This window comes from Cherax quadricarinatus, chromosome 7 (genome assembly GCF_038502225.1).
Source record: "Cherax quadricarinatus isolate ZL_2023a chromosome 7, ASM3850222v1, whole genome shotgun sequence".
NCBI lineage: Eukaryota > Metazoa > Arthropoda > Malacostraca > Decapoda > Parastacidae > Cherax > Cherax quadricarinatus.
This window is the reverse complement of record NC_091298.1, coordinates 37,390,393-37,412,823: the sequence shown is the minus strand read 5'-3', so window position 1 is coordinate 37,412,823 and position 22,431 is coordinate 37,390,393. Positions and strand designations below refer to the sequence as shown.

The following is a 22,431-nucleotide window of genomic DNA, read 5'->3' as shown; positions in this document are numbered from 1 at the left end:
CGTTGCACGATGTTACATCCCCACTCAACCCTCCCCACCCAAGCCCACAACCCCATGACCACTGACTTCTCCAAATTCACTTTCATACCTATAACACCCCTGAACAATTTCACAGCTTCCTCTAATGCCCCAGCCTCATTCCCTCCCACACCAGGACAGTTGTCATCATCCGACCAAACCAGGTCAAACCCTCCCTTCTCCTACCCCTCCCCCTGTGCATATGCATTCCTCCACCATTCGGTAAAAGGGTCCTGGACACATGCAACCAATAGTTGTGACATTAGACACCCCCGCCTAAGATCCCATCCCATGGCAACCGCCTCCCCTAAGCATCCATTGATCTGCACCCTCACCCTTACACCCCGGTACAACGCTTTAACCCACCTCACAACTTCATCACTAAAACCCTGTCGACTGAGTATAGTGCTCAATGCTCCCATTTCCACACTATCATGTACCCCCTACCAATCCAAGACCAACAACCCCACCCACCCGCCCCCCTTGATTCCACGAATCCCATTAGGATCCCATGCCCCACAACCATAGACCTACCTGGCAACCCAAATTGATTCTCAGATACCACCCTCCCCACGATACATTTAAACCTATTTCCCTATACCTTCGCCAACAACTTATAATCCACACACAGCAACAAAATGGCGTTGTAGTCCCGGAGGGTATTCTGCTGCTTCCCCTTCGGGATCAACACCACCACTGCCGTTTTTATGGAATTCATCAACTGGACCAAAAAGCCCCTCAGCAGCTCCCAATGCTGTAGATAAAACTTGCATCGATGCCTGGTGCTTTCCCCTTCTGCATCTCACTTAATGCCCTCCATATTTCCTCCTATGTAATGCCCCCGCCCAACTCTTCTCTATTACTGCTTCTCAGATTGCATGTCACACACCCACGCACCTGCTCTAAAACCACCCCAACTACCCCACAACTTTACCAATACTCCCCATACCACTTATCTGCATATGCACTCATACCTTTCGTGGCCTGTAACACCTGACCCTCATGATAACCTCCCACCGATGCATGGACTTCTAAGCATGGGACAGCAGTGGCCTGCTGCTGCTGTTTCTGTCTGTGCAACATGCATGTTGATGCATAACACCTCTTTCACCCCCGCCTGCACCCTTACTGCCATAAACCTCTAATACTGTAACTCGTGTATTCTCCCCTTCACGGCATCAATGTCTTCCACAGGATAAGTTCCTACCACTGCCCCCTATGCATAACAACCGTTGAACCTGTCCTTCAAATAGTTGGTAAGACCATACCTCAAGTGATTTATTCACTTCCCTTCCCACACATAATATTGCCTAGTCCTTTCTTTTGCCACACCATCCCACCATTTCACCACATCATCCACCCCCCTCCCTTCCACACTGAGCTGCTCCCACTGCTGCAAATCCCTCCAACCCCTCTTTGTCAGCTAGCACGCTCATGTTCAGCTTCCAGTAATTCCTATATCTTCCCGCCTGAGACTCCCACCCCACCTCCGCCACCACCACCACCACCGCCCGATGATCCGAATATGCCACCTCCACAGTGTGAAAAGACTCGATAATGACTCTTTGTGAGAGATACAGTCTACCTAACCTAGCTGCATAACTTCACCATCCAAATGTATGCTCCACCTCCCATGATCCCCCAAAAGCATCCCTTGAATGTATATCCCTTAAAAGGTCACTTAAGACCTACGACACATGCCCCGCCCCTTGGGTTCCAGATAGTGTATAAAAAAATGCAGAATGCCCATACCACAACAGATGACTCGAAACTATCTAGTCACCCACATAGTGCTAAGCCAGACCCATCCCCCAGTCATAGCACTAATACCCACAGTGCTGGTGCTGGCCCAGGCGCAGCCGCTGGCCCAGGCCCAGCTGCTGGCCCAGGCTCAGCCCCCAGCCCCAGTGCTGACTCAGACCCAGCCTCCAGCCTTACTGCCAGCCCAGACTCTGCTAGGGACCCTACCATAACCACCACTAAAACCATAAATATACAACCATCATTGCACAAGACCGTGGCCCACAGTACAGATGTTGGAGATGAGTCTCCTCCTTCTTCTTCTTCTGCTGGGGAAAGTAGATGGAATCCAGGACTGGGTGGCCCTGGCTTGGATACTGAGGATTATAGTGCAGTCCCAGAACCTGCAGAAATTGACAACACACCTCCCAACAATTCTCAACCAAAGGTGAATTTGTGCAAATATTATGCTTGGGGCATCTGTAAGCATGGAATATCAGGAAAAAAAATGGGACATGCAGCTTTGAGCATCCCAAAAAATGTAGCGACCTCCTGTCTAAAGGAGTGTGTCGTTCTTCTTCCTGTACTTTCTTTCACCCAAAAATGTCACTCCTCGGTCCTCCAGAAGCAGTGTTACAACATCGACTGCCCTGCATACCATCTAAAAGGGACCAGGAAGCACAGATCCCACAAGACAAACAATAGCAGCTACGACAACCCAACTCCAGGTGATTTTTTAGTGGCAGGAAATGGAAAAAGAAAAGGAAGAAAATAACAAAAATAGTCCACTACCTTGGAGCCTTGTTGGACTGGAGGCGGAGCCAGTGGCCACCCATGGCCCTCCAGAATTACAACTACTGATGCCAATAACAAAATCCCTCCAACAAACACAGAATACAACCTCATTCATATTTGCTAATATACAGGGCCTTAAGCCATCCACCACCAACAAAATACCTTTTATCAGTGGACTTCTAGAGGAGTCTAATGCAATGTTTGCAGCCTTCACAGAGACTCACACAAAAGATCACTTTGACAGTGAAATATGGATAAGTGGTTACAATCTTTTTAGATGCGACAGAAAGAACAGGAAACAAGGGGGGGTTGGCGTGTATATCAAAGAGTCCCTCATCTGCATGGAGTTGCTGAACACCACAAATGAGGTAGTTGAAGTTCTATCAATAAAGATCGAGAACCAAAACCTGGTCATTGTGGTTGCATATAAGCCACCAGATGCAACCTCACAACAGTTCAAGGAACAGCTACTGAAAATTGATTACTGTTTGCAAAACCTTCCAGCTCCATCCCCAAACATCTTACTGCTTGGTGATTTCAACCTAAGGCATACAAAATGGAAGATTGTAGCTGAAACAATCCCCAGAGGTAGCACAGATGAAAGGTCACACACACATGAGCTACTAAGTCTCTGCGAAAAACACACCTTAAGCCAGCAGATAGTGGAGCCAACAAGACTAGAAAACACACTTGACCTTATCTTCACAAATAATGAGGACCTGATAAGAGACATAAGAATATCAAAAACAACAAATTCCGATCACAACCTAATCAAAGTCCAGAGGTACATGCATAGGGGTCCTGATCAGCAGAATGCATGTACCTGTGAAGGTGTCTTCACAAAATATAACTTCAACAACAAGAACATCAACTGGGACCAGGTAAACCATGTCCTAAACAAAACATGTTGGGAAGATGTCTTAAATGACATGGCTCCAAACCAGTGCCTTGAAAGGATCAACTTCCTGGCAGCTGAAGCATGTCCTAGGCATATTCCCATAAGGAAGAAGAAGAGCAGGAGTAAACTGGAGAAAGACACTCCCTCTACAGAAGGCGACGAAGAGTCACTGAGCTCCTCAGGAGTGCTAGAATATCTGATTCACGAAAGGAGGCGCTGACCAGGGAAGTGGAAACTATCGAACTTAAGTTAAATGACTCTTACAGGAACCAGGAGAGACAGGAGGAGCTTAAAGCTATTAGTGAAATTGAGAGAAATTCAAAATATTTCTTTTCATATGCCATAAACAAGGCAAATACCACATCTAGTATCGGGCCCTTACTCAGACAGGATGGGACTTACACAGATGACAACAAGGAAATGTGCGAAATATTGAAATCCCAGTATGACTCTGTGTTTAGTGAACCACTAATCGGTCTGAGGATCGACGGCCAAAATGATTTCTTCATGAATGAGCCTCAAAACTCCATAAATGTATGCCAGATTTCCGACATTACCCTAACTCCGATAGATTTCGAAAAAGCCATTGACAACATGCCCATGCACTCAGCCCCGGGCCCAGACTCGTGGAACTCTGTTTTCATTAAGAACTGCAAGAAACCCCTCTCGTGTGCCCTAAGTACACTATGGAGGAGGAGCTTGGACATGGGTGAAATTCCACAGTCACTTAAAACAACGGATATAGCCCCACTCCATAAAGGTGGCAGCAAAGCATTAGCTAAGAACTATAGACCAATAGCTCTGACGTCCCACATTATAAAAATCTTTGAAAGAGTGCTAAGAAGCAGGATTGAAAATCACCTGGATTCCCAAAATCTGCACAATCCAGGGCAACATGGGTTAAGGGCAGGTCGCTCTTGCCTCTCACAACTACTGGATCACTATGACATGGCCTTGGATGCACTGGAAGAAAATCAGAATGCAGATGTAATATACACAGACTTTGCAAAAGCATTTGACAAATGCGATCATGGTGTAATAGCCCATAAAATACGTGCTAAAGGAATAATTGGGAAAGTGGGCCAGATGGATCTTCAACTTCCTAACAAATCGAACACAAAGAGTAGTGGTCAACAGAGTTAAATCGGAGGCTGCCATAGTGAAGAGCTCTGTTCCACAAGGCACAGTACTCGCCCCATCTTATTCCTTATCCTCATATCAGACATAGACAGAGACATACATCACAGCACCGTATCATCCTTTGCGGATGATACTAGGATCTGCATGAGGCTGTCATCTGCTGAGGACGCGGTTAACCTCCAAGAAGATATAAACAAAGTTTTTCAGTGGGCAACGGTAAACAATATGATGTTCAATGAGGACAAATTCCAACTACTCCGTTATGGAAATCTGGAGGAGATAATAACTAGAACAGAGTATACTACAGACTCTGGCCATGCAATAGAGCGGAAAAATAATGTAAGGGACCTGGGAGTAGTAATGTCTGAGGATCTCACTTTCAAGGATCACAACAGTGCCACGATCGCACGTGCAAAGAAAATGATAGGATGGATAATGATAACGTTCAAAACGAGAGATGTCAAGCCAATGATGGTCCTTTTCAAATCACTTGTTCTCTCTAGGTGGAATACTGCTGTACATTAACATCTCCATTCAAAGCAGGTGAAATCGCAGATCTAGAGAGTGTACAGAGATCCTTTACTGCACGTATAAGTTCTGTCAAGCACCTTAACTACTGGGAACGCTTGGAAGTACTTGACTTGTACTCGTTGGAACGCAGGAGGGAGATATATATCATAATCTACACTTGGAAAATCTTGGAAGGAATGGTCCCAAATCTGCACTCAGAAATCACTCCCTACGAAAGTAAAAGACTAGGCAGACGATGCAAAATGCCCCCAATAAAAAGTAGGGGCGCCATTGGTACACTAAGGGAAAACACCATAAGTGTCCGGGGCCCAAGACTGTTCAACAGCCTCCCATCAAGCATTAGGGGAATTGCCAATAAACCCCTGGCTGCCTTCAAGAGAGAGCTGGACAGATACCTAAAGTCAGTGCCGGATCAGCCGGGCTGTGGCTCGTACGTTGGACTGCGTGCGGCCAGCAGTAACAGCCTAGTTGATCAGGCCCTGATCCATCGGGAGGCCTGGTCATGGACCGGGCCGCGTAGGCGTTGATCCCCGGAATAACCTCTAGATAACCTCCAGGTAACCCTTCTGATGACGCAGTTCCAGTCCCCACCTACTAGGTCCTCGCACACAAAATTCATCTTCACATGCACATCACTTTTTGCCTGAGCACACACAGACAAAAGACACTTTCTCTCCTATCCACCATCCATCCACACACAAGACCCTCCCCCCTCCACCTCCCTTACTTCTCTGCAAAAGAAATGGACTCGCCTCATAGATCAAGACACCCACTCTTCCTTTTAAAGGAGCAGATGGCAGTGCCACCACCTGATACCTTTCCACCTCCAACACTCGACCATTTTGGAAATTGTGTTCTTGTAGGAATACGATATCCATCTTACATTTATACAAAAACATCCTAAACCACTCTCTCTCTTTACGCTGTTGTACAATCCATTCCCGTTTACTCTCATACACCTGAGGCCGGCTTAAAGTTTCCTTCCCTGCCTCCTCTGCAGGCTGTGACAAGGTTTGCAACACCGTCCAAGCCCATGATGATCCTTTTCAAATCACTTGTTCTCTCTAGGCTGGAATACTGCTGTACATTAACATCTCCATTCAAAGCAGGTGAAATCGCAGATCTAGAGAGTGTACAGAGATCCTTTACTGCACGTATAAGTTCTGTCAAGCACCTTAACTACTGGGAACGCTTGGAAGCACTTGACTTGTACTCGTTGGAACGCAGGAGGGAGAGATATATCATAATCTACACTTGGAAAATCTTGGAAGGAATGGTCTCAAATCTGCACACAGAAATCACTCCCTACGAAAGTAAAAGACTGGGCAGGCGATGCAAAATGCCCCCAATAAAAAGTAGGGGCGCCATTGGTACACTAAGGGAAAACACCATAAGTGTCCGGGGCCCAAAACTGTTCAACAGCCTCCCATCAAGCATTAGGGGAATTGCCAATAAACCCCTGGCTGCCTTCAAGAGAGAGCTGGACAGATACCTAAAGTCAGTGCCGGATCAGCCGGGCTGTGGCTCGTACGTTGGACTGCGTGCGGCCAGCAGTAACAGCCTAGTTTATCAGGCCCTGATCCATCGGGAGGCCTGGTCATGGACCGGGCCGCGGGGGCGTTGATCCCCGGAATAACCTCCAGGTAACCGTAAGTAGTTCCTCCTTGAGCGCCAGCACCTCCGCCCATAACTGCGCCTCATCACTTGCCGCCTGTAAAGTCTCGGGGCATGTTACAGAGCGAGCTCAGCGCGAGCAAAAAATTTTGTCGAAAACTTCACAAATTGAGTTAATCATACAGAAAAATAGCTTAACTCTCTGGCAACACAATGGTACAAGAATCATTGTTATTTATTTAAAACACCTAGGGTGACGTCACCACTCGCGGCAGGTCTGCTCACCTGTCGTCAATTTTCATTTTTTTTCCGATTTTTTTCGTGTATTTATTGTATTATTCTTTCTAAGATAATAATTGGTGGCCCGGTGGCCTGGTGGCTAAAGTTCCCGCTTCACACACGGAGGGCCCGGGTTCGATTCCCGGCGGGTGGAAACATTTCGACACGTTTCCTTACACCTGTTGTCCTGTTCACCTAGCAGCAAATAGGTACCTGGGTGTTAGTCGACTGGTGTGGGTCGCATCCTGGGGGACAAGATTAAGGACCCCAATGGAAATAAGTTAGACAGTCCTCGATGACGCACTGACTTTCTTGGGTTATCCTGGGTGGCTAACCCTCCGGGGTTAAAAATCCGAACGAAATCTTATCTTATCTTAATTGACGATTTGACATCATAATACAGTGGGTGGGACTTACACTTAGACTTACAGCCAACCAGGAACCTCCTGGGAAAAATTTTGCTGACGTCATGGAAAATTCCAGTCTCGGGATGGCCGGGGAATATGCTTCAATGTAACGCTATTATAGCTTCTAGGGCTTATTTATCTATCACAATTGATCTAAAATGACATAATAAACAATATAAATAACAAAGAAATATGGTAAATACTCCAGAATGAATTATATATGGCATATTCCTCGAGCGTTCCCACGGGAATATAAGATTCTCATAGTTAGGGATGGGCTTCCATTCTCCTTCTTTTACATCCAGGGTCCTTATATTAAAGAAAACGGACATGGGTAACTATGATATATACTCGTAATGCAGCATAAACCTGAGAAAAATGCTATTTTCTCGGAAAAAAAAAAAAATCGGTGGGCCGGCTGTTTCGCGGATTATCTCGGAAGTAGGTTATTCAGATATATATTGCTATACTGTCGTTAGTAATAGCAGGAATACAATGAAATTCACAGACAACATAAAGGAAAGATTATTTTACAAAATGATGTTTATCTTTTTGAGATATCATAATTTGTTTTTGATTTTTGTGAGGGCAAAAGTCAGATATTTGGCTGAATGTCAAAACCATACAAACTTTATTTTTTTTAAGAATGAAGATAGGATAAATTACAGTAAAGCTAAACATGATAAATAGTGTTTAGCATTGTTCTATGCGTAGATAATGCCAAAACAGCTTCTCCAAGTCCCACATCGACGGTACCTTGCAATATGTATGATTATTAGTAAATAATTTTTTCCTCAGTTGTTTTTTGAACTATCTTATTGAAACTTGGTCACATTACAATGGAAAGGTGCTTCTTTACGTACAAAAAAAATGAAAGAAATCGAACGAAAAATAAAGAAGTTCAGGTGCTAAAGTTTGGTGACGCCTTAACTTTTCAAGGGCCATTCCCTCTCCCGACTCAACAGGTGTCTCCTCCACCACCTCGCTCCACAGACGAAGCATACCCTCCACTGCGCCGTTGTGTTTCAACGGCCACCTCCCTCACTGGAACAGGTGCGTCTTCTGCCTGGCCATGTGCCCGTTGCTGCTTCCCACACGCAGCTGCCATGTGATCGTAAGCCCCACATAGGCGGCACATAAGAACATAAGAACATAAGAACGAAGGAACACTGCAGAAGGCCTACTGGCCCATGCGAGGCAGGTCCAAGTCTCCTACCGGCTTAAGCCAATGCACCCAACCTAGTCAGGTCAGGTCACATTGACTTAAGGGAGGAACACGGCAACCGACCTGGTAGCACAAGCTATCAGGTCTAACTCACACCCACCCACATCCACTCATGTATTTATCCAACCTATTTTTAAAGCTACACAACGTTCTGGCCTCTATAACGGTACTTGGGAGTTTGTTCCACTCATCCACAACTCTATTACCAAACCAGTACTTTCCTATATCCTTCCTGAATCTGAATTTTTCCAACTTAAAACCATTGCTGCGAGTCCTGTATAGGCTAGATATTTTCAGCACACTATTTACATCCCCTTTATTTATTCCTGTCTTCCATTTATACACCTCAATCATATCCCCCCTAATTCTACGTCTTTCTAGAGAGTGCAGATTCAGGGCCCTTAGTCTATCCTCATAGGGAAGGTTTCTGATACATGGGATCAACTTTGTCATCCTCCTTTGTACATTTTCCAGAGAATTTATATCCATTCTGTAATAAGGTGACCAAAACTGTGCAGCATAATCTAAATGAGGCCTAACCAAGGATGTATAGAGTTGAAGAACAACCTGAGGACTCCTATTATTTATGCTTCTTGATATGAAGCCAAGGATTCTATTAGCTTTATTGCGAACACTTATGCACTGTTGTCTTGGTTTCAGATTACTGCTAACCAGAACTCCTAAATCTTTTTCGCAATCCGTAATATTAAGATCTACATTATTTAGTTTATATGTGGCATGGTTATTGTCCTGTCCAACATTTAGAACTTTGCATTTGTCTATATTAAACTGCATCTGCCACTTCTCCGACCACTGCATCAGTCTATTCAAATCTTCCTGGAGTGCTCGAATGTCCTCGTCAGAATGAATTCGACGGCCTATTTTGGTGTCATCGGCAAACTTGCCGATGTCGCTCTTTATGCCCTCATCTATGTCGTTTATGTAGATTGTGAACAGCAGGGGGCCCAACACTGACCCCTGCGGAACACCGCTCGTGACACTCCCCCACTCTGATTTCTCCCCATTTATGCAAACTCTCTGCTGCCTATTTGTCAACCATGCCTCTATCCAGGAAAAAATTTCTCCTCCTATTCCATGTGCTTTAATTTTCCTCAATAGTCTCTGATGTGGGACCCTGTCAAAAGCCTTACTGAAGTCCATATACACAATATCATATTCATTACCATGATCTACCTCCTCAAATACCTTAGTGAAAAAAGTTAATAAATTCGTAAGGCAGGAACGCCCCTTTGTAAAACCATGCTGAGATTCGTTGATTAATTTATGCTTTTCAAGGTGGCTACGAACTGCCTCGGCAATTATTGATTCCATAAATTTTCCCACTATGGAGGTTAGGCTTATTGGTCTATAGTTCGAAGCTAAGGACCTGTCACCTGTTTTGAAAATAGGTATCACATTTGCCATTTTCCACTTATCTGGCACCATGCCAGTTTGTAGTGATATGTTGAAAAGATTAGCCAAAGGTGTGCTAAGCTCCTCTTTACATTCCTTTAGAACCCTTGCATACAGTTCATCAGGGCCTGGGGATTTGTTAGGTTTTAATTTATCTATTTGCCTAAGGACCATGTCACTTGTGACCCTAATAGTGCACAGTTTATTATCGTCCTGTTCTACATAATTTATCATTACTGGAATATCGCTGGTATCCTCCTGTGTAAAAACTGAGAGGAAGTATGTGTTAAAAATTCTACACATTTCCTTATCACTGTCAGTGAGCTGACCCGAGGAACTTTTGAGTGGGCCTATCTTGTCCCTGATCTTACTTCTGTAAACCTGAAAGAATCCTTTTGGGTTAGTCTTCGATTCTCTTGCAACTTTAACCTCATAATCTCTTTTTGCTTTTCTAATTCCCTTTTTTATTTCACTCTTTAACTGAATATATCGATTTCTTAATTGTCCCTCTCCTCTTTTGATTTGCCTATATATGCCTCTCTTTTGACCAATCAGATATTTTAATCTATTGTTCATCCATTTAGGATCATTTTTGTTTGATCTGATTTCCCTATTTGGAACATAATTTGACTGAGCAGCTAGAACTATGCCCTGGAAAGCATCATATCGGCAACCATCACCACCTACCTGACCCTTAGTCAGGTCATTCCAGTTCAGCCCACCTAAGTAATTTTTCAGTCCTATGAAATCAGCCAAGCGAAAGTCAGGGACGGAGACTTGATTGCCATTATTAGGGGAAATCCATGATATATTAAAACTGAGTGATTTGTGATCACTTTCCCCAAGCTCATCATTAACCTCAAGATTATTAATTAGTGTTTCCCTACTGGCAAGAACCAAGTCAAGGAGGTTATTTCCCCTAGTTGGCTCTGTCACAAACTGTTTTAAAAAACAATCCTGGATCGTATCAAGAAAGTCACCTGACTCTAAATTTCCTGTCAAATTGCTCCAGTCAATCTGTCTATAGTTGAAATCTCCCATTAGCACAACATTTTCGTATGTAGATGCCTTACGAATTTCGTCCCATAGAAGTTTACTGCACTCCCTATCAAGATTTGGGGCCCTGTAAATCACACCCAAAATCAGTTTTTCTCGGCCCTCGAGAAGCTGTAACCAAACAGATTCAGTGGCTGACGCTTCTAATTTAATATCTTGTCTAACACAACAATTTAAATTGTCTCTGACATACATCGCTACTCCACCACCTTTCCTGTTGACCCTGTCAGTGTGGAATAATTTATAGCCTTGTATGTGACATTCAGAGGGCATCTCTCTATCTTTCAGATTGAGCCAGGTCTCTGTTATAGCAATAATATCTATGTTTCCTGCACTTGCAATTAATCTTAGCTCATCTATCTTATTTCTTACACTCCTGCTATTAGTATAGTAAACCTTAAGGGAGCTAGTCCCTTGCTGCCCTCTGCTGTCCCCCTTTGTTTGCTGACCTGATCTATTGTCTTTATTTATAACTTCATGCTGAATGCCTTTTATACATTTACTGTTTCCAACCCAAGTGTTGCAACCTGCTTGTTTCCCACACACACCCATACCTCTATCTTCCATCAGTTTAAAATCATAGGCATTTCACCAATGGCCTTCTCAATCGAGTCTGCAAGTGCTACCACCCCAGCCCCAGAGAGATGTACCCCATCCCTTGCATACATATCATGTTTGCCATAAAAGTTGTTCCAGTTGTCAATGAATGGGATTGCAAGTTCCTTGCAGTATCTGTCTAGCCAGCAATTTACACCAATTGCCCTAGACAACCATTCATTTCCTACTCCCCTTCTAGGCAAGATGCTACATATGATTGGGATCCCTCCCTTAGACTTAATGAAATCTATAGCTGACCTGTACTTATCTAGCAGCTCTTCTCTCCTACCCTTCCCAATATCATTTCCACCAGCACTGAGACAGATAATGGGCTTGCTCCCATTACCTGACATGATATTATCCAGCCTGTTGACAATGTCCCCAACACCAGCTCCAGGGAAGCACACTCTATCTCTCATCTTCTTATTCCTATTACAAAAAGCACGGTCAATGTATCTTACCTGAGAGTCACCAACCACAAGAATGCGCTTACCTCCATTAGCAGGGGCAGTAGTACCCTTACCTTCACTGGCCACTGAAGTACATTCATCCTGAAGAACAGAGAAGCGATTTCCTACCTTCAGATCTTCACTCTTAACTTTCCTTACTCTGATGCGCCTTCCATTACTGTGAACTACTCGCCACTTGTAGCAGGTGCTGGGCTGCACCTCACTGCTGGTAGCCGTTGCTGCCTCCCCAACTACAGCCTCCTCACAGCGAGAGACAGACTGCACCTCGCTGCTAGAAGCCTCATTCCCCACAACTCCAGCCACCTCACACTCTCTCCCAGACCCATTGAGGTGGACCTTCAGCCTCCTAATCTCCTCCTGGAGAAGCAAGACCTCCTCCTTCAACTCTCCAACCTCAATTTTTAAAACACTGCAGAAGCAAGCCATGCTTTGTAACCGTCCACACTAATCCCCAAAGCAGCTCAGGGTCTGTGACCTCACGTGACGACTGACCACTGACCACTGGCCTCTGCCCGGCGTACGACACCATGACCTGCGTTTTAAAGTCCACCAGGTACACGTAGGATGGTATGGGGTGACTTGTGTATATTTTCATGTATGAGGAAAGATCTTGTTAGTAATAGCTAATTTCTGTCTACAGTTCGTAGTGATCTGGCGCAAGAGGTGTCCCACGGCTGAGAGATGGATCAACTTAGAGAAATGTGTTCACGCTGCAGGTGTTGCTGTACTCCCAGAACCGCAATTTTAATTATTACCTCTTTTGAGTTGGTGAGTTGCTTTATATACCTGATCAGTCATCTGTTGAATAGTTAATTACCTATTGAGTCGCTTTCTATATCTTACCTGTCACATACTGAGTGACTATCTATCCAACTCATTACCAGCTAAGTTTCTTCTTATAACTTACCTATCACCTGATGAGTGGCTAATTACCTTACTTGTCACTTGGTAATGGTTGTGCTAAAAAACCGTATGTAAATTCATTATTAAAATAAATTAGAGAAAATCAATTTGACTTCTCGAAATGCATGTATTTCTTTGATAAATGTAATGAAAGTAAGATTCCCACCCTTCCTTCAGTGTGTGCAGACATTAAATATCCCACCTCCAGGACTCAAGTCCAGCATACCGGTTTCCCCGAATACCTTTTATAAATGTTATCTTGTTCACACTCCATCAGGTATTTATAGGTTTAGTAAAGTTATGATAAGTTATATAACGTTAATTTGAGAAACGTTAAGTGAGACTGATAAATGAGTTTTGTGAAAAATTCAAAACACGTTACACTATGATAATTAGCAAAAAAAAAAAAAAAATCAGGGAATTGGCGAGAGTTGATTGCGAGGTCCAATGAGTAGGAATTCTTCACTTTATCATTGCAGTGTGAAGAGTACACTAAGACTCTATTCATGGATAATGTTAGCAGACGATCATCAGTATGGTGCAAATGGAAAGTGTTTTAAAAAGCCATTTTCTCACATCAGTCTGTGTGTTCTTATATTGCTCTTCTTTCTGAATTTTTTAACAAATGTAACTTTTTTTCAGTAAGAGGCAAAATTGGAATTCTAGGTTTATCATGTGCTAACTTTACACTCTAGCCGATGGACTGATATTGCTTAGGTGAACAAGATCTATATCTGAGTACACATGATTGTTAAAACTCTGACTACACTAGGAGCTCTTACTAAAATTACCTGGTATGAGGTTTTATTGTATATCCGATGTTCGCCCAGTGGACATTACTTGCATTAACATATATGAAGCTCTGCTTTTGAATCTCGGATTAAGATTTTATGAAACAATTTTCATTGAAAATGATAAAATTTTCGGCAGATTTATTTTGTTGCAGTTGGTCTTGTATGCCTGAGTCTGCCTGAAAAGTGTTATTCTCTCCTACTACTGCATCTTCTTTTTCAGGTGACGCTAGTGGTGGTAGCTGGGCTCCTGATTACAGCTATTGCTCTCACTCCTCACAGTAGGTAGTCATGCTAAATAATCTTAAGAGACTTTTTTAATGTTGTAATATCAATTAAGATTAATAATAAAAGGTTTGTCAGTAATATAGATAATTGAGTTGGTTACATTAATACGTTATAAGAAATGCCGCAAACTCTCGATTGACGGGATTATACAAACTCCAGATCGCAAACGCCGGCGTTCGAGTTCACATATACTGTATGAAGACGTATAGATTGATATAAGCTTGCCATGTAATGTATTACTTTTACGAGTTTAGCAATTATAGCTTGATTATAACTTATATAATCTCCATGGCTTTAACCCTCTCCCATGAAATAAATACCCTGGAGCACCAGGCTACCTGCCTGGAATCTACCTGGAGGGTATTCCGGGGATCAACACCCTCGCGGCCAGGTCCACGACCAGGCCTTCCGGTGGATCAGGGCATCATGAACCAGGCTGTTATTGCTGGCCCCACGTAATCCAACGTACGAACCGCAGCCCGGCTGATCCGGCACCAACTTTAAGCATTTGTCCAGCTCTCTCTTGAAGGGAGTCAAGGGTCTATTGGTAATTTCCCTTATGCATGGTGGGAGGCTGTTGAACAGTCTTGGGTTCCAGACACTTACTGTTTTTTGTCTTACTGAACCAGTGGCGCTCCTATGTTTCATTGAGGGTATTTTGCACCGGCTGCCCAGTCTTTTGTTTTCGTAGGGAGTGAATTGTGTGTGCAGATTAGGGATCATTCCTTCTAAGATTTTCCAAGTGTAGATTATGATATATCTCTTTCGCCTGCCTTTCAGCAAGTATAAGTCAAGTGCTTCTAAGCGTTCCCAATAGTGAAGGTATCTGATGGAACTTATATGTGCAGTAAAGGTTCTCTGTACATCCTCTAGATCTGCAATTTCACCTGTTTTGAATGGAGATGTTCATATGCAGAAGTATTCCAGCCTAGAGAGAATAAGTGATCATGTTTTGAGCGTTCTCATTATCCATCCTATTATTTTCTTCGCAGTTGTGATCGTGGCACTGTTGTGATCCTTGAAAGTGAGATCCTCAGACATTATCACTCCCAGGTCCCTCACAACATTTTTCGCTCTTTGTATGATCAGAGTATGTAGTATACTCAGTTCTAGTTATTACCTTCTCCAGTTTTCCATAACGGAGTAGTTGGAATTTGTCTTCATTGAACATCATAATGTTTTCCGTTGCCCATTGGAAAACTTTGTTTATATCTTCTTTGAGGTTAACCTTGTCATCAAGAACTGACAGTCTCATGCAGATCCTAGTATCGTCTGCAAAAGATGACACGGTGCTGTGGATTACATCTCTGTCTATGTCTGATATTAGGATTAGGAACAGGATGGGGGCGAGTACTGTGCCTTGTGGAACAGAGTTTTTCCTAAGCAGCTTCCGATTTAACTCTATTTACCACTACTCTTTGTGTTCGATTGGTTAGAAAGTGGAAGATCCATCTCCCAAGTTTGCTAGTTATTCCTTTAGCACGCATTCTGTGCGCTATTACGTCAAAAGTTTTTGCAAAGTCTGTGTATATTACATCTGCATTCTGATTTTCTTCCAGTGCATCCAAGGCCATATCATAGTGATCCAGTAGTTGTGAGAGGCAGGAGCGACCTGCCCTGAACCCAAGTTGCCATGGACTGTTTCACAAATTTTTATGATGTGGGACGTTAGAGATATTGGTCTACAGTTCTTAGCTAATGCTTTGCGGCCACCTTTATGGAGTGGGACAATATCCGTTGTTTTTAGTGACTGCGGAATTTCATCCATGTCCAAGATCCTGCTCCATAACATACTTAGGGCACGCATAAAGGGTTTATTGCAGTTCTTAATGACAACAGAGTTCCACGAGTCTGTGCCTGGAGTTGAGTGCATGGGAATGTTGTCAATGGCTTTCTCAAGGTCTGTTGGAGTTAGGGTAATGTAAGAAATTTGCCATACATTGATGGACTTTTGAGACTTATTCATGCAAAAATCGTTTGGATTGTAAATCTTTACATTGATTAGTGGCTTGTTCATAGTTATTTCATCAAATTCTGCCACCTGCAGTGAACAACGGAAGAGATTTTGAAATGCTTAACAATACGAAATAATTAACAAATCTCTGTCGTTGTTCACTGCATGCGGCAGGATTTGATGAAATATCTTTGAATAAGCCTGGTGCTCCAGGGTGTGGGGGAAACACCGTCTAGCTTCGACTATGATGGATGATGGATGTGGTACTGGAAAACCTCATGCATCAACACATCAGGGACACTACCAAAGAGAGAGGGGAGGATGAACCAGCAAGACTGGACCTTGTGTTCACCCTGAGTAGCTCCGACATTGATGACATAGCATATGAGAGGCCCCTCGGAGCTAGTAACCATGTAGTCCTGAGTTTTGATTAGATAGTAGAGTTACAGGTGGAGAGGGTAACAGGAGTCAAATGGGAAAAGCCAAACTATAAAAGGGGGACTACACAGGTATGAGGAACTTCCTGTGGGAGGTGCAGTGGGACAGAGAAATGGTAGGAAAGACAGTAAATGAAATGATGGAATCTGTAACAACAAAATGCAAGTAGGCAGAGGAAAGCTTTGTTCCCAAGGGCAAAAGAAACAATGGGAAGACCAAAGCAAGCCATTCGTTTACCCAAAGGTGCAGGGAGGTAAAAATTAAGTGCATTAGATAATGGAAGAGGTATAGAAGGCAAAGGACCCAGAAAAAACAAGATCAGTCAAAGAGCCAGAAACGAATAAGCACAGATAAGGACGGAGGCCCAGCGACAGTACGAAAATAACATAGCACCGAAAGCCAAGTCTAACCCGAAACTGCTGTTTAGCCACATTAGGAGAAAGACGACAGTCAAGGACCAGGTGATCAGGCTGAGGAAAGAAGGTGGGGAACTCACAAGAAACGATCAAGAGGTATGCGAGGAGCTCAACATGAGATTTAAGGAAGTATTCACAGCAGAGACAGGAAGGATTCTGGGAAGACAGGACAGAGGGGGACACCAACATGGAATAGACCAACAAGTGCTGGACGATATGCACACTGCAATGGATCAGAGAATATCTGGCAGGGAGGCAAAAACGAGTCATGGTACTGGATGAGGTATCACAGTGGGCACCTGTGACGAGCGGGGTCCCACAGGGGTCGGTCCTAAAATCAGTGCTATTTCTGGTATATGTGAATGACATAACGGAAGGGATAGACTCAGATGTGTCCCTCTTCGCAGATGATGTGAAGTTAATGAGGAGAATTAAATCATATGAGGACCAGGCAGAACTTCAAAGAGACCTGGACAGCCTGGACACGTGGTCCAGCAACTGGCTTCTTGAATTCAACCCTGCCAAATGCAAAGTCATGGAGATCGGAGAAGGGCAAAGAAGACCGCAGACAGAGTATAGACTAGGTGGCCAAAGACTGCAAACCTCGCTCAAGGAGAAAGATCTTGGGGTGACCATAACACCGAGCATGTCTCCGGAGGCACACATCAACCAGATAACTGCTGCAGCATACAGGCGCCTGGAAAACCTGAGATACCTTAGTAAGGAATCGTTCAGATCACTGTACACTGTGTACATCAGGCCCATACTGGAGTATGCAGCACCAGTTTGGGACCCACACCTGGTCAAACACGTCAAGAAATTAGAGAAAGTGCAAAGGTTTGCAACAAGGCTAGTTCCGGAGCTCAGGGGTATGTCCTACATAGAAAGGTTGAGGGAAATTGGACTGACGACATAGGAGGACAGGAGGGTCAGGGGATACATGATAATGGCATACAAAATACTGCATGGAATAGATAAGGTAGACAGAGACAGGATGTTCCAGAGAGGCGACTCAGAAACAAGGGATCACAATTGGAAGCTGAAGACTCAGTCGAGTCAGTCGAGTCGAGTCATAGAGTCGTCAGGAAGTGTAATAGCCTAGCAAGTGATGTAGTGGAGGCAGGAACCATACATAGGTTTAAGATGAGGTATGGCAAAGCTCTGGAAGCAGAGAGAGAGAGGACCTAGTAGCGATCAGTGAAGAGGCAGGGCCAGGAGCTGAGTCTCGACCCCTGCAACCACAATTGGGTGAGTACAATTAGGTGAGTATGCACACACACACATACACACATACACACAGACACACATACAGGATCCTGCAGGAGAAAGCAAGACTAAGGGACATGGCAGCATACCAGAAGGTGTACCTCGACTGTGACAGAACATGAGAAGAAAGGTAGAAACTGAAAGAGATAGCATAAAGATGAAAGGAGGAAAGAGAGGCGATGATAGAGACGGACAGGAGAACCCAGACTCAAGAGGAAGATCAAATGCGACTGTAGGTGGTTGTGAAACCACCTACAGAAACCCCCCAAACAGAACAACCCCAATGCAACCAAATGTTCTAATGTAAAACTCACATGCCATATCCAGTGTCCCTACCCACCTCATTACAAACTCCACCGTCACAGGAACCACCTTTAGTTCCTTATTAGATTTCCCACTTCCCTAACCCCAACATACCCCCCCAGAACACAGTTTTAGAAAAGAAGTTGAAGGTTTGGTATACAAATGCAGACGGAATAACAAATAAGTGTGAGGAGTGACATGAAAGAATCAAGGAGACATCCCCAGATATAATAGCACTCATAGAAACGAGACTCACCAGGATGATAACAGATGCAATCTTTCCACATGGATATCAAATCCTCAGGAAAGATAGAGTGAGTAGAGTGGGAGGAGGAGTTGCACTCCTCATTAAAAACCAGTGAGGATTTGAGGAAATGGAAAAAATGGATGGAATGTGCAAAAGGGACTGCTTAGTAGGAACAGTCCAGTCTGAGGGCCATCAGGAGGTAATTGCAGTAATGTGCAACCAGCCACAGAACTGCAGGAGGCCAAGAGAAGAATACCACGAGAGCAACAGAGCAATGATTGGCACACTAGCTGAGGTGGCCAGAAGAGCTCATATGGGGGGAACAAAGTTACTAGATATGGGTGATTTCAATCACAAGGAGATTGGCTGGGTAAACCTAGAGCCCCATGGGGGTTCCGAAACACTGAAAGCCAAGATGATGGATGTGGTACTGGAAAACCTCATGCATCAACATGTTAGAGACACTACCAGAGAGAGGTGAGGATGGTCCAGCAAGACTGGACCTTGTATTCACCTTGAGTAGTTCGGAAATAGAGGATATCATGTATGAAAGGCCCCTGGAGCTAGTGATCATGTGGTTCTGTGCTTTGATTACATAGTTGAGCTACAAGGACCCCAATGGAAACAAGTCACTCTGTCTGACTTTTTTGGGTTATCCTAGGTACTTTACACATATGCTGCTATGTATGATAATCTATGTAACAGTATTTGTTTATACCTGAACAAACTTACTTACTTGCATACTTACAAGTGGTGAGAGTAGCAGGAGTAGGACGGGAAAACCCAAACTACAAAAGAGGGTACTACAAAGACATGAGGAACTTTCTGCAAGACGTTTAGTGGGAGAGAGAGCTGTCAGGAAAATCAGTAAAAGAAGTGATGGACTATGTGACAACAAAATGCATGGAGGCAGAGGAGAGCTTTGTTCCCAAGTGAAACAGAAATAATGGGAAGACCAGAACGATTCCTTGGTTCACCCAGATGTGTAGGGAGGCAAAAACTAGGTGTGCTAGAGAATGGAGAAAGTTCAGAAGACAAAGGACCCAGGAAAATAAAGAGATCAGCCAAAGAGCCAGAAACGAATATGCACAGATAAAAAGGGAGGCTCAGTGACAATACGAGAATGACATAGCATCGATAGCAAGTCTGACCTGAAACTGTTGTATAGCCACATCAGGAGGAAAACAAAAATCAAGGACCAGGTAATCGGGCTGAGGAAGGATGGCGGGGTGTTCACAAGAAATGACCAAGAGGTATGTGAAGAGCTCAACATGAGATTTTAGGAAGTATTTACAGTGGAGACAGGAAGGACACCAGAAATTAAGAACAAGGAGGTAAACAAACAAGTGCTGGATGAGGTACACATAACCGAGGAGGAGGTGATCAAGCTGCTATGTGAGCTTGATACCTCAAAGGCAGTGGGACCAGACAACATCTCCCCATGGATTCTTAGAGAGAGAGCAGAGATGTTGTGAGTGCCACTAACAAAGATCTTCAACACATCCACTGAAATTGGGCAACTACCTGAGGTATGGAAGATGGCAAATGTAGTCCCAATTTAAAAAAAAATAAAAAGAGACAGAAACGAGGTATTAAACTACAGACCTGTGCCACTAACGTGTATAGTATGCAGTCATGGAGAAGATCATCAGGAGAAGAGTGGTGCAACACCTGGAAAGAAACAAGCTTATAAACGACAACCAGCATGGTTTCAGGGAAGGAAAATCCTGTCACAAACCTACTGGAGTTTTATGACAAGGTGACAGAAGTAAGACAAGAGAGGGAGGGGTGGAGAGACTGCATTTTCTTGGACTACAAGAAGGCCTTCGACACAGTTCCTCACAAGAGGCTAATGCAAAAGCTAGAGGATCAGGCACACACAACAGGAAAAGCACTGCAATGGATCAGAGGATACCTGACAGGGAAACAACAACGAGCCATGGTACGTGACGAGGTGTCAGAGTGGGCACCTGTGACAAACGGGATTCCACAGGGATCAGTCCTAGAACCTGTGCTGTTTTTGGTATATGTGCTGTATAGTCCTTGTGGCTTAGCGCTTCTTTTTGATTATAATAATAATAATAATTTTGGTATATGTGAATGGCATAACGGAAGGGATAGATTCAGAAGTGTCCTTATTTGTAGATGATATTTAAGTTAATGAGGAGAATCAAATCGGTTGAGAATCAAGCAGGACTTCAAAGAGACCTGGACAGGCTACAAGCCTGGTCCACTAACTGGCTCCTTGAATTTAATCCTGTCATATGCAAAGTCATGAAGAGCGGGGAAGGGCAAAGAAGACCGCAGACATAATATAGTCTAGGTAGCCAAAGACTGTGAACCTCACTCAAGGAAAAAGTTCTTCGGGTGGTTACCTGGAGGTTATTCCGGGGATCAACGCCCCCGCGGCCCAGTCCATGACCAGGCCTCCCGGCGGATCAGGGCCTGATCAACCAGGCTGTTACTGCTGGCCGCACGCAGTCCAACGTACATGCCACAGCCCGGCTGATCCGGCACTGACTTTAGGTATCTGTTCAGCTCTCTCTCTTGAAGGCAGCCAGGGGCTTATTGGCAATTCCCCTAATGCTTGATGAGAGGCTGTTGAACAGTCTTGGGCCCCGGACACTTATGGTGTTTTCTCTTAGTGTACCAATGGCGCCCCTACTTTTAATTGGTTGCATTTTGCATCGCCTGCTCAGTCTTTTACTTTCGTAGGAAGTGATTTCTGTGTGCAGATTTGGGACCACTCCTTCCATAATTTTCCATGTGTAGATTATGATATATCTCTCCCTCTGCGTTCCAACAAGCACAAGTCAAGTGCTTCCAAGCGTTTCCAGTAGTTAAGGTGCTTGACAGAACTTATACGTGCAGTAAAGGATCTCTGTACACTCTCTAGATCTGCAATTTCACCTGCTTTGAATGGAAATGTTAATGTACAGCAGTATTCCAACCTAGAGAGAACAAGCGATTTGAAAAGGATCATCATTGGCTTGGCATCTCTCGTTTTGAACGTTCTCATTATCCATCCTATCATTTTCTTTGCACTTGCGATCGTGGCTCTGTTGTGATCCTTGAAAGTGAGATCCTCAGACATTACTACTCCCAGGTCCCTTACATTATTTTTCCTCTCTATTGTATGGCCAGAGTCTGTAGTATACTCTGTTCTAGTTATTATCTCCTCCAGTTTTTCAAAACGGAGTAGTTGGAATTTGTCCTCATTGAACATCATATTGTTTACCGTTGCCCACTGGAAAACTTTGTTTATATCTTCTTGGAGGTTAACCGTGTCCTCAGCAGATGACAGCCTCATGCAGATCCTAGTGTCATCAGCAAAGGGAGATACGGTGCTGTGGTGTACATATCTGTCTATGTCTGATATGAGGATGAGGAATAAGATGGGGGCGAATACTGTGCCTTGTGGAACAGAGCTCTTCACTATGGCAGCCTCCGATTTAGCTCTGTTGACCACTACTCTTTGTGTTCGATTTGTTAGGAAGTTGAAGATCCATCTCCCCACTTTCCCAGTAATTCCTTCAGCACGTATTTTATGGGCTATTACACCATGATCGCATTTGTCAAATGCTTTTGCAAAGTCTGTGTATATTACATCTGCATTCTTATTTTCTTCCAGTGCATCCAAGG

General features: G+C 44.0%; 1 protein-coding gene across 1 annotated transcript in view; it reads left to right on the top strand.

Moving 5' to 3' along the window:
• LOC138852352 (uncharacterized) overlaps positions 1 to 22,431 on the top strand; it is a 133,617-nt gene that overhangs the window by 46,127 nt on the left and 65,059 nt on the right. Inside the window, exons 2-3 of the mRNA XM_070082391.1 lie at positions 12,824 to 12,951; positions 14,101 to 14,158. Coding sequence (XP_069938492.1) covers positions 12,865 to 12,951; positions 14,101 to 14,158 — 145 coding nt within the window. The 5' untranslated portion in view covers positions 12,824 to 12,864. The remainder of the gene's footprint in view (positions 1 to 12,823; positions 12,952 to 14,100; positions 14,159 to 22,431) is intronic.